The sequence below is a fragment of the Mastacembelus armatus genome, chromosome 11, assembly GCF_900324485.2.
Source record: "Mastacembelus armatus chromosome 11, fMasArm1.2, whole genome shotgun sequence".
Lineage (NCBI taxonomy): Eukaryota > Metazoa > Chordata > Actinopteri > Synbranchiformes > Mastacembelidae > Mastacembelus > Mastacembelus armatus.
In genome coordinates, this window is record NC_046643.1 from 14,164,378 (window position 1) to 14,177,510 (window position 13,133).

Below are 13,133 nucleotides of genomic sequence, written 5' to 3' on the forward strand. Positions count from 1 at the left end.
ATCCATCTTTCAGCCATTACACAGAAACATTAGATTTTTGTAATTCCAATGTTGAAAACGGAGTTTTTGAAACCCAGGCGTCTCAGCACAGGTTGACGTACTCTTTCAGTGATTGATATTGATAACCAACTCTATCAGCCCCTCACAGTTATTTATAGACACAGTTTTTGCTTTTGGGCAGAGAAAAACTTATTTCCCTTTTAAATATTCTGCTCACGATGTGTGTCTGAATGTTTTGACATCTCACTCCTGAGTTGTTTTTGCCTTCAAGACAGATTAGTGGGCCAGTGATTTGAAAACAAGCACAATGACCTCAGTAAATAAGTTCAAGTAATTTGATGAAATCTGTTTGATTACAGTCGTTCTGTTCCACTGCCTGTTTGTTTTTACGAACACCTCCACAGATACTGTTTAATCAGAAGCTGCCGTATTTAGCAGCTATTCATCAACACAATGCTCTCTCCTACTGTTCACTGCCGCACACATTTCCTCTTTATCAGAGCAAAATGTCGTGAACCGAGCTCAGATTTCTTTTGGATGGGGTCTTTACTCAGTCAACCAAAGGCTAACTAGCTAATTAGATCTCAAGCTACCTGCTGTGTTTGCCCTTGAGAAAGGCAGTGGTTTAATAACTGGGACCAAGTGCAGATTTCTGGGCTATAAATGTGGGTTTGACTTTGTGCGTCAGTGTGTAATGTACATGAATGCCTTCCTGCATGGATGCATGTACATATGTCTACATTTTGTTACTTTGCCTCTGTGTTTAGTACAATGTATGTGTAATTTGGTGTGCATTTGTGAGTGGCTAAGTGTTGTTGAGGCTTTTTCTTTAGAAGTTCCTATATTTTAGGTTGGGTTAGTTTGGGTTTAATGCTTAGAAAAGAAGGTGCTTCATTATTACCGTATTAAGTAATTCAGTCCTGCAACCTTGCAATTCATGTAATTTAGTAAACATCCTGTTATGCAGTACTCTGCTTACCACACTCCAGTTATTCCTTGTGTAATGTCTGAATTTGACATGTTATTTACATTGATCAGTTATATTTTGCTTGACAAATGAATACTCATTCTGTAATTGGAAATAGTTTTGTGCATCTTTATGGCTACAAAAAGCATGACATTTTTTAAAGAGCTTTAAAGTCACAGTACATTAACATTTGTTGAAATGCTCATATTAGAAATTACGCTCCTATAAAACTAAACCGCTTTCCCTGTTCTGGTGGCATGTTGCTCACAGGATTACATGCACAGGCATCAGTTTTGTACCTATATGAGCATGTTTGCAAAATAGTTGCACATAGAGGTAATTTATATGAAATAGGAAATTTACCCAAACTTTTGTGAAATTATTTTTAACCCACTCAAGACCATACTTTACATTATTTGCTTCCTGTTAGAGAGATGTACATTACACAGACAAATTATAACAAGAAAATAATGTAAATGTACTTTTTCCTGACTATAATTCTCCATAGGCTTTTATCAGCCACTATGATGTAATAAGGTTCAGTTCTAGATCGTCATAGTCAGAAGTTCTTTCTGAACAAACCTGTCAAGAAAAATTCTGATGATTTCAAAATTCAAGATGAGTGAACAAGACAAGTCGTCACAAAAGTCAAGCTCAGTGTATAATGAGCTCCGTCTGGAGGGAAGATTTTGTGATGCGGTCATCAAAGTTGACGATGCTGAATTTCAAATTCACAAGATCATCCTGTGTAACTGCAGCCCATACTTCCGGTGAGTTGTCTCATATCAGGGCGAAGCTGGTGGATTTATTTCCCTTAAACATGCAGAAAAAAATGATTTATTTTTTTGTGAAAAATAGTGTGAAAAATAGCTCAATTTCACCAGAGTTGCATTTAATCATCGAGCATTTCTGTTACATAAGCAAGTTGACGTTGTTGACGGCTGAAAAAAACTTATAGCAGTGAAACACTTTCAGGAAGAACACTAAAGAAAACAAAAATGCAAAATAAAATATATATTTGTGAAATTTATTTGACAGTAAAAGTTCTTACTGCTATTTATATCCTGGCAGTGGCAGCTTTGTATTGTTCATTTAAAAATGTGATTTTATTTCTATTTACTGTAAAAAAAAAAAAAAAAAAAAGTAAATATAAACAGTTTACAGTATATTTTAAAGGTTAGTACATTACATAAAAATAAGCAGTAGGAATGGATTTTTTCTGTAGCTTGATATCCATCACTTAATAGGTGAGATAATACTTATTTGTTTTCAGAAAATCAATGCTACAGTACAATTACCAAAAACAGAGGAAATCCATTATTTTCTTTGCAGAATCAAAAAGACCCTAAAATACCAAAAACTAGGCTATAATATTTGTGCCTTAATAGTTTGGAGGATTCAATTGTGCTGTGGTTTAAAGCCTAGCATACAACTTTCAAAATTTACCTTTTTCTTTGTCATTTTTTGTTAAGGAGTGATGAAAAAAGTTGCTATTACTACTGTCAGTGAGAAAAGGTTGAATATTTATTTTTTGATCCCCTGCTGTGCCTCCACCCTGACCCTCAGAGCTCTCTTCACACGCTGGTCGACCTCAGACAGGAAGAACTTTAGTGTACCCGGCCTGTCATCTAACATGATGCAGCTCATCATTGACTTTGCGTACACCGGCTCTGTTTCTGTGACAGAGGACAATGTACAGGATTTGCTGCTAGCAGCTGATCTGCTCAACGTAATAGAAGTCGTGCAAACATGCTCCGAATTCCTGGGTGAGCAGCTCTGCCCAGAGAACTGCATCGGCATCTGGCAGTTCACAAATATCTGCTTCAGCCCTGAGCTGCAGTGCAAGGCCTACAGCTATATCATTGATCACTTTGAGGAGGTCGTTTCTTGTGAAGAGTTCCAGCAGCTCTCTGTGGAGGAGCTCAGTGACATCCTTGACAGAGATGACCTCAATGTGAAAAAAGAGAGCACTGTGTATGAGGCTGTCGTTCACTGGATCACCCACATACCTGAAGAACGAGAAAGACACATCACTTTGCTTTTGTCTAAGGTACAGTGACTTTCTGTCATTACATTTCGTCTAGATTTGAATCTTGAGCATTTAGCTCTTACTGTAATTTCTTTAATATAATATCAGTGTTGTAAGGCTCCTTAGTCACATTTAAATAACTGCATGATCCAGATGAGTTTAAGGTGCTTTAACACCTGAAACGTGGTTGGCGCTTGGACAGACTGATTGTAAGATTAAAGTCTTATGAACAGAAATGTAACGTATTGATTGGACAGTTGAATATCAGTACATCAATACATTATTAGATTTTACAGTAAATACCATAGTCCAATAAGTTAAGTTGAACTTCTGTCATCTTGTCCCTGTGTAGGTCCGGCTGGCCCTGACAAGCATAGAGTACATCAAGATAAATGTGTTGTCCGCTGATCTGGTGAAGAACAACAGAGACAGCTTGATGGTAGCCCACACTGCCATCCAAACCATATTTCACATCATGACAAACAGCCCCTCGCTGTCTGGCCTCTGTAACCCTATCAGACGTCCTCGTCTGCCTAATGCCATCCTGTTGGCCATTGGAGGCTGGAGCGGTGGTGATCCAACTAATGGCATCGAGGCATATGACGTCCGCGCTGACCGGTGGATCAACGTGACCAACAACCTGGAGCGTCCTCGTGCCTACCACGGAGCTGCCTTCCTCAATGGTTATGTCTACTGTATTGGTGGCTTCGACAGGGTAGAGCATTTCAACAGTGTGCGCAGGCTCGACCTGAGAACACACACCTGGGATGAGGTGGCACCCATGTACAACCGCCGCTGCTACGTGAGCGTAACGGTGCTGAATGGGTGCATCTATGCCATGGGGGGCTATGATGGACATGCTCGACTCAACACCGCAGAGCGCTACACGCCTGAGATCAACCAGTGGAGTCTCATTGCACCCATGCATGAGCAAAGGAGTGACGCCAGCTGCACAACACTCAACAACAAGGTTGGTGAGAATAGCCCAGTAACACAAACACGTATGACAGTGACTGGAAAAACATATTACATATATATATTTAGAAAGACTTACACTGGTGGTCCTGTAACTCTGTAATGCTTATTGTAAATAAACCTAAACTATTAATTAAATGTCAGTGACAGCATTAATGGCTCATTTTGGATATATTAGTGTATGTCAGATGGACAGATTGGAGGACCCAAAATATCTGCTGAGAAAGCAGATACAAAGAGCATTTTCATCTTTTTTTCTTACAGTAGTGTAGAAATATTTCTATATTATCTGTGTTAAATGCAGTTGTCAGTTGAAACCTTATTATTATGCCTCTTGTTCCTTTCAGGTTTACATCTGTGGTGGTTTCAATGGGAATGAATGCCTGCAAACAGCTGAATATTACAACCCAGAGACCAACCAGTGGACAATGATCACCCCCATGAACAGCAGGCGCAGTGGAATTGGAGTCATTGCATATGTAGGCCATGTCTTTGCAGTAAGTACACAAACCACCACTGACACTCACGAAATGAGTGAACCTTCACGACATTTGGTCAGAGATGTTTGGTTAAATCATCTTAATGGTACATTGGAGTGGACACACGAGGGTAATAAGAAATTGGTTCTGGTTCCATTTAAATATTTGACACATTATTCTATGGTTCCTCCCACCCGCAGGTCGGTGGCTTTGACGGTAGCAACCGTTTACGCAGTGCTGAGGCCTACAACCCCTGCACCAACACCTGGCACTTAGTGGCCTCCATGTTGACCCCCCGCAGCAACTTTGGCCTTGAAGTTATTGAAGACCGGCTCTTTGTCGTCGGAGGCTTCAACGGCTTCACCACCACCTATAATGTTGAATACTATGACTCTACATCATCTGAGTGGTCTGAGGCCTGTGACATGGAGATCTTCCGCAGTGCCCTGAGCTGTTGTGTGGTGTCCAGACTCTCCGACATGACTGAGTACACTGTCCCACGTGACTCCCTGCCCTTTTTACATGTGGACGATGAAGCCGTGGACTCAGGAGACGACTTCTAACATCTGCACAGAGTTCAGCACAGTCCTGCCAACCAACCACCCTGGCAAGACATTAACATGGAGTAACAAAATAATAAAGTTCTTCCCACATCAAACTGCTGTTCCTGCAGTGATTTTCTATAAAAGTTCAGCAACAACAGCTTTATAAAATATAATATCCTGCAACAGACCGCATGCCCAATTGTCCCTATAAAAATGCTGTTAGCAGATTATAACTCATTTTATTGCATATTTTATTCTTAATGCCTGGCCGTTAACATGAGGTGAATTTCAGTTAGTTTTTTTTTTTTTTACAGGTAAATTAAAAATGTGCATAAAAACAAGTGGAAATGCAGATATTGGCTGACACAGAGAAACTAAAGTGGAGTAGTAAAAGAAAGAGGGAAGGAAACAAGAGAACAGAGAGAAAGATTGAGCCCTGGAGAGAGAAACATTCAGTTGACGTTGTTATATGACTTTCTGGCTGATGTCAAGGACTGGATGTTCCACAATCTCCTTCAACTAAATTTGGACAAAACTGGGATTATTCAGGGGGAAGTAAAGCTTGAGTGACTTCAGTCTGTCCTCTGTTTTGCCGCATGCACTCCGTCCTCTCGCTCTCTCTCTCTCTCTCTCCCTCTCTCTTAATCTCTCTCTTCTGTTTTCTCCTCTCCACCCTCCCTTTTCTTGTCTCTCTTTATCTCACGGACAAAGCAGTGGTTGCTAATTTTTGGGCAGTGTCACCTTGAGGCAGAGTGGAGAGTGGAGAGTTGTGCGTGTGTGTGTGTGTGTGTGTGTGTGTGTGTGTTTGTGTGTTTGGGTACATCTGCATAGGCCTATATATAATGAACGTGTATGTACATTGGTTCAAACACCCCATGACGCTGGATGTGCCAGGAAGGGTGGTAGATGATAGATGTACTGGAAATAATGTTTTTATATCAGTAAATGGGAATATAAAAGTATTTCCCTTTCATTCTGTGACAGTATGGCTGCAGTCTTGTTTTGGCTCAGCTTTCAGGCCTTGAGACACATTTAAAAGTCAAAAAGACTGTAGTCACTCATTTATGTATTTGGTCCCCTGACTAACTATTATACATGTTTTTCTGCTGTAATATTTTTTTGTCTTGAATGAATAACTTTGATGCATTGTGAGTTTATTCATAAGCAGAGAAATGTATTGTATTTATGACTGAACTGATGAAGACAAAGCATGAGCTGTGCAGCAATTATCACTGGTCTTGTCGTGACTTAGCAGTATCCACCCTGACAAGCCTCACAGGCAAAGCAGAGTGACGCCAGAGACACAGACTTTACAGTCAGTTTCAATACTGTCAGAGCAAAAAACACACACACACACACACACAATGCATCAACAGGTCACCTTACATTTGCTATCCATTTGGCCCTTTAAACCATTTTTTTCTTCATTTCCTTCTCTGTTAAAGTAATGGCTTAAGACTTTAGTCCTGTTGGTTGTGTCTCAGATGTGGAGGGTTTCTGGTGAAGCTTCAAAGGCTTTCATAATATTTGGCATCTGGAATAGGTGATGCGATACAAATTACAAATAAAGAAGGCAAGAGATTGTTAATATGGCGCTTATCTTTAGTCAGAAAGAGAGAGAGAGAGAGAGACATCCTCTAGGACCAGACCAATTTCCAGACATTTTTGCATAAGAAGTACAACTGGAATGGCTGACAGGATATTTTCCCACTTCATGTGGTGTATTTACTACATGCATTGTGCTTGATTCTGAATTATTCAGATATTCGGGGGATGTTATAACTTGATTCTTCTCATTATGACTCCGCTGATGATTAATGTAACTAAGATAAGAGCAGTCCTGAACTGTCTCTGGCACTGCTTTCATTCAGCTGTGTAAGATCTGATCAAATGTTACTTGGTTCTCAATAGGCTGATTTCAGAAGAGAAACTTCAGATGTGAAATCTTGTTGCTTTTCACAAAGGCAATGCTGCCGACATGTACAATTAGCAAACCGTTTACATTGTGGTGTATGTCTGAAAGTGGCTTGTATGTGCAAAGTCTCATCCTAATACAGGCTGACAAACCAAACTGTTACGCTGCCCAACACACCCATCAGGGTGGAGCCCTGACATGCACAGAGCACAGAGGTTTTTAAAAAATTATTAGCTAAAGTTGCTTGGCTGATGGTCGATGTTCTAAAAGCCCTGTGCAATACAACATTAATAACACTGGCAACAGGGTACATACTCACACAGAGCCATTTTCTCTTCTCTTATTTGCAATGTCTGGTTTCTCTTCCACTTTCTGTCTCTGCTTGTCCTTCGTCTGTCTGCCAGCCCTGTCGCCACTGGCTACAGTAAAGTTCAACTTTTCTCTTATAAAACCGGTGCAAAACACACACCTGTTATTGTTTTGTTTGAGTTGCTGTCAGTGAACTGACAAACAACACACACTTAGTGCTTCAGTTACACAGTTAAAACATGACAATAGCAGTATCAAGCCTGTGTGTGTATTGGTGCTTGTGAACATGAGTAGGTGTATCTTATATATTGCATGATCTGTTAACAGTATTAAGCCAAACATAGTATGTTGTGTTCCACTATATGGCCTGTTTGTCTGTATGTGTGAGGGTGAAGAGCGAGTATGTGTGTTTGTGCAGCGCCTGAGGGTTTTGTTCTGTACTAGTGGTGCAATAAAAGACATATTACAGAAAGAGAGAAATTACAAAAAAAAAAAAACATTATCAGCCACAAATGGTATTTTTCATCTCGCAGAAAAAAAAAATACAATAAATCTGTGTGGGTGTGAGAAGCAACAGAGCTGGGTTTCACATGATGCATCTGCCTGGAAATCCAGGAAATGCAGTGATCTACACCAGCATATATTTTTGAAGAATATGACATTCGGTTTGTTTGTAACAAGGCAAGCAAACATTACACAGCCTCAAGTGAAACCCTGTTGCTCGCATCAGAGGAGAAAAAAAATATCAAGAGAAAGTCTGTGAAGAAGAATCTGGAAGATGAAGAAAGAGAGGAGACAGGGATGGGAGGAAGGTGGTGGCTTAAAGATAAGGAAGAAAAGACAGATCGGAAAAGTGAAAACTCGGGTCACTGGTGTGTGTGTGTGTGTGTGTGTGTGTGTGTGTGTGTGTGTGTGTGTGTGTGTGTGTATTGAGTAGAGGGTGGAATCGGTTTTTACTGCTTAACACTGGTCTCACTCTTGCAGTGTGTGAGGCAGGTGCATGTGTGTTTTAGAGGTGATGAACAGACAACAGTTTCCCAGTTGGAAAGGATTCAATTTATACCAAGTCAATCCTCTTCCTCCGTCTCACACACACACACACACTCCACAAGACATCTCTTACACTCCCTTTTGACCTCTGTGCGACCTCTGTCTGGTTCCTCTTACCTGCGTGTCAGTCATGCGACACCAGACTGACAACGGTGCTCTGCTTTAGCTCACAGCCCTTGTCCCGTTCATCATCCCACAGTTACGCTGGAGGATGAGATTTTTCCCCAAGTGTCTTGTGAAATATTACAGACTGAGCTGAGATGATTACTGACGCGTTACCCAATAAAGTCAAGCCGCAGTGTGAGCATGAACATCACGGGCGGTGAGAGAGTACTGATAATAAAAGATAAATGTGATTTATTACATCTTGGCTCTTTGTTTTGTACTTTTGTTCACAGATTCAAATGGGTTAATAATATCACTGGATTTACCATAGAGAGTATCATTAATATAATAATAATAATGCTAATCTGGGAAAATGGTGACATCACTTACAATAAGTGATTTAGATGTGTGTGGGCTAAAGTGAGGTGAATGGTGAATCCCTCTGAGACTGTGATTTGGGGGTTTATAAATAAAACTGACTTCTTTTAACTTGCTTGGACTTTGGTGTAGCAATCTTGCCATGTTCCCAGACTTCAGCCATTTACTGTCTACAGACTTACAGAATGATAACCAACAAAAATGATGACCAAAACTACAAAGATACTGAAGTGAAATAAGCAAATAGTCCTTTGATAATAAGTTGATGATGCAGCTTTAGAGACAAATTATCTTGCTGACAAAGCCATCCTGTGTTCTTGGTATGGTGTGTACACAGTGTGCCTGGTGGCTGCTGGATTTCCGCTTCTTCCAAGCCCTCAGCAGACTTGTACCCAGGGAGTGACTCCTCTATTCAGGCTGTCTGTGCAACAGCCTCCCCTGACAACGCAGGAGGTCAAACCACTGTCACTCACATTGATATGGAGAGAAAGACAACGAGACAGAGAGGGAGAGAGTGTACAGAGGGGATATAAGTAGAGAAAGAGGGAGAGTGTAAAGAAAGGGCACATAGAGAAGGGAAGAGGAAAGAGAAGAGATGAGAATCCAAATGAATCTTCTTCACCCAACGGACAGACTGTCAAGCTCTGAGCGTGTGTGGTTGTGTGTGAATGAGTGTGTGTCTGTCTTACCTACTAATTGAAATGCGATGAGGTGTGAAACACCACTTTAAAAGACCTATCACCATGAGTGAAGCTGAATGTGTACTGGTCTGTGTGTATGCATGTGTGTGTGTGTGTGTGTGTGTGTGTGTGTGTGTGTGTGTGTGCAATGCATATCAACTTCTTTTGACCACAGATACAAAAAAGTGTGTGTTTGCGTGTGTTAAATGAAACCGTGTGAGGGCCATAGTCATATCTGAAGTGGTTAAATGAATGCATGTTGCATGTTGTCACTGTGCACTAATATATCAGGCAACAAAGAGAAGTGCATTGCAATGTGCAACATATGAGTTAATATTCTTGCTTGTTCACATGGACACAACAGTGAAGTGTGGAAGCATGGTGTTTCCTCTGCATGCCTTTGTGTGTGTGTGTATGTGTGTGTGTGTGTGTGTGTGAGAGAGTATAATTTCATTTCGCTGTCTCAGCCTCTTGTTAAGGAGCCATTTAGAGCTCAGGTTAAGTTTCTTCAGTGCCTCCTGACACTTCATTCCTCCTCACCGCCTCTCTGACTTCCACCATCTTTTTTTCCATCTCCGTCTCATTATTTCTGTCTCTGTCTGTCTGCTTTCCTCTCATCCTCTAGCCTCTCCTTCTGTTACTGCACAGAGACATGTTCTACCTGTTAATCAGTGGATCATATCATCGGTAATCATTAGGCTGTTTTCATTCTTTATAGTTGGTACAGTCACGACCTTGGAAATACTGATCCGTAACACTTTCATTTACAACTTTACTATGTCCTAATAATTTGTTAGAAGTGTCCCGGAGCTGCTATGCCCTGTCTGGGTTAGAGTAGAAAATAATTGGATAATGCTTATTTTATGGTTTCTTATTTGCTTAATAATTTCCCAGTAATTCCCTGAAAAACTGTGTAAATTTGCACTAACAATAGGGAACATGCAGTGTTCAATTCATTGGTAATTCAGGAACTCTAATTAATTGCTAGTCTAGTCATTAACTGAAAATGTGAAAACATCAAAATGAGTCTACAGAAGTATACAATTGAATATGAAAATATAGAAAAAATAAAGTTTCCAGCAGTCAGTAAGTAATGGATGAATGTTTGCTGGGCAACTCTTTCAAGGAAATTTCTGTTTTCCCTACACTTATTACCATATTATCTAGTTCTTTACAGCAAACTTCCTAGGGAATTATTGGATTTTTTTTAGGACACTACAGACCCATAAAATAAAGCATTAACCACTGATCTTATTTGAAGTTACAGGCAAAATTCTAGCAGTTTTCAATTAAGCTGCCTATATGCATTTTTACTTAACAGTGCCAATATTTTTATGTTACTAGAACAGTTTTGGCTGGACTTATTGATATCCAGTTGCAGCACCATATGTTTGTTTATGTGTGTGTGCTATTTAGCAAACACTGTACTAGCACTAAATAATGTGTATTTGCTATGTATAAACACGATTGCATTGCATAAAATGTGATTAGATCTGTGTGTTATGAGAGTGGGTGTGTTTATGAGCATGTCTGTGCTTACATACATGCACGTAGACCCTCCCATGCACCTGTGTGTGTGTGTGTGTGTGTTCCCTCTCAGACTGGTGAACCATGATATTACACTCAAAGCTTATATACATATTCATTCATTTGCACACACGTAGAAACATAGTGACATTGAAAGTCACTAGCCCTCGAAGGCCCTCTTAAAATGACAGTGTGATAAAGATCATACATAAAATAACCATCATTATACAGATATAGAGTTTTTTCTGATTGGTGAATCTGTACTATGTCTGGAAGAAATTACAACCAGCACCGTTAAAGTGGGATTTCTGAAAATGTAATGAGCAAAAAAATATGTGTTGATATTTTAACTTATAATTTAACAAACAGAGACAACACTATAAGAGTAAAGTCCAGTTATAGAGTAAATTGCTACATCACAAATGATACAGGACATGCATTTTTATCACATTTGTTGCATTAGAGCATGCAATATCAGACATGAATAAATATGAGACAATCACTAGACAACATCTGAAACCCATTTCACTGTGGGATGAGCTTTCAGTTTTTAACCACGGGGAATCTTACAGGTGTAAAAGCACATCTTATTCAGTGACTGTGAAATCAAAGATTGCTTGGGGACATTTTACTGGCTCATAAAAGTGAAGGGAAGAATATTTTCCAGTGAAATAATGGGTGAATTGTGTCATTTTTATAGTCTAGATGTCTCTCGGCAAGTTTATTTGCTATAGATGAGCCAACATATAGGATGACCTGATTAGTTGCAGCTTAAGTTTCATAGTTCTTCTGCTTTATGAATGATTTAGGGTGAAAACTACGTAGGGCCAGTGTATGAACTATTTAAAACCTTCACCTGCTGAAGGCTAGAAGGTCAGGTATCAAGGGAAGCAGGAATTAACATATTTAAATGATTTGGGTCAATAGATAAAATATTAAGTCACTTTTCATCTCTTTTTTTTTTTGGTGTATTTTACAGTCTCTCATCTTTTTTATTCTTGTCTGTGTTGTGCACAAAGTTCCTTTTATTTGAAAATTCAGTCATTTTGTTTGTTTCATATGTCTGATTAATTATAGTGTCACAGCAGCTTTTCTTCCCAGAGTCACCGAATTTAATATCTTGATAAATCAGCTGAACCGATGACATAATACTGTTTGTTTCACACACATTTAAAGATCATTTCTTGCAACACATTAATTCAACCCGTGAATTCAATTTTTGCAGTTTAAAGCTGTTTTGAACCTTTTGGTGAAGCTTTTTACAATTTGCACTGTTCATGCCTTCCATGCATTTCTCTATGGTTAACCCCATCACCGGTACGCTAGTCATACTGTTTCAGACTGATTTAATATGATGTAGAGTGGGTTTAAGTAAAACAATGCTCATATGCATTTTATAGCTGTTTGTACAACACAGAAACACACACACATTGACAGTAGCCTGTTATAGATAGGAAGCCTTTTTTCAGGTCCAGTGAATGTTAGAATTAGTATTGTTAGTGGACCAAAAGCAACGTAAGAAAATCAATATCTTTAGTAGCATTAGGAAAAAATCAATCACCTTTTAATAGAAGGTCGTTTGTCTTCAGAGGTAAAGTACTGGCAGGTCATGGCCGATCACAGTCAACAGGATCTTCCGTGTGGCCAGTAGTAATCCAACTTATAGTGTTATGGAGACCAGCTTTAATTAGAATCATTGGAATCCAGTGAGTCCATGTGATGGATAGTCATGCTAAATTTACTCTAAATCCAAAGCAAATGTTGTGCATTGTGTTGTTTGATAAGCCTTGGTTGTTTAAAGTTTGCAAATAGTATTGTGGATTAAAGAATTGTAGATAAAGATAAAAAAAGATGGATAATTATCATCAGTTAGCATGCTAATCTAATACACTGAGATGGTGAATATAGCAGATATTAGGGCCTATATCTATACAGCCACATAGAGTATGAGTGTGACTGTTGACTCTTAAGCCCCATTTGAATGGGATTTATTTTCTCTAGGGAAGGGTGATTTTAATATTACCTGACCTAAATACAAGTTTTGACTTTTATTCATTTTACCTCACGCAATATCGTTGCCTCCCCTTCAACTCTCCAACGCCTCTCAGGGGAATCGTAGCTCTCTCTTTTGGCTTTGTCTTGCTGTAATTTTGCTAATGTTAAAATCCCATCCG

General features: G+C 39.4%; 1 protein-coding gene across 1 annotated transcript; it reads left to right on the forward strand.

Annotated features, from left to right (window-relative positions):
• The first annotated feature begins 2,585 nt into the window (after positions 1-2,585).
• Positions 2,586-5,013, forward strand: LOC113126282 (kelch-like protein 10). The gene is made up of 4 exons (XM_026300250.1): positions 2,586-3,017; positions 3,349-3,966; positions 4,319-4,468; positions 4,651-5,013. The coding sequence occupies exons 1-4, from the start codon at positions 2,601-2,603 to the stop codon at positions 5,011-5,013; spliced, it is 1,548 nt and encodes a 515-aa protein (XP_026156035.1). The 5' UTR covers positions 2,586-2,600.
• The last annotated feature ends 8,120 nt before the right edge of the window (positions 5,014-13,133 follow it).

What these genes read in the sequence shown, in the direction of transcription:
- LOC113126282 (XM_026300250.1), top strand. Translation starts at nt 2,601, where the DNA reads ATGATGCAGCTCATCATTGACTTTGCGTACACCGGCTCTGTTTCTGTG. An exon ending in TCACTTTGCTTTTGTCTAAG is followed by an intron (nt 3,018 to 3,348) that starts GTACAGTGACTT and finishes GTCCCTGTGTAG; the next exon opens with GTCCGGCTGGCCCTGACAAG. An exon ending in ATGTAGGCCATGTCTTTGCA is followed by an intron (nt 4,469 to 4,650) that starts GTAAGTACACAA and finishes TCCCACCCGCAG; the next exon opens with GTCGGTGGCTTTGACGGTAG.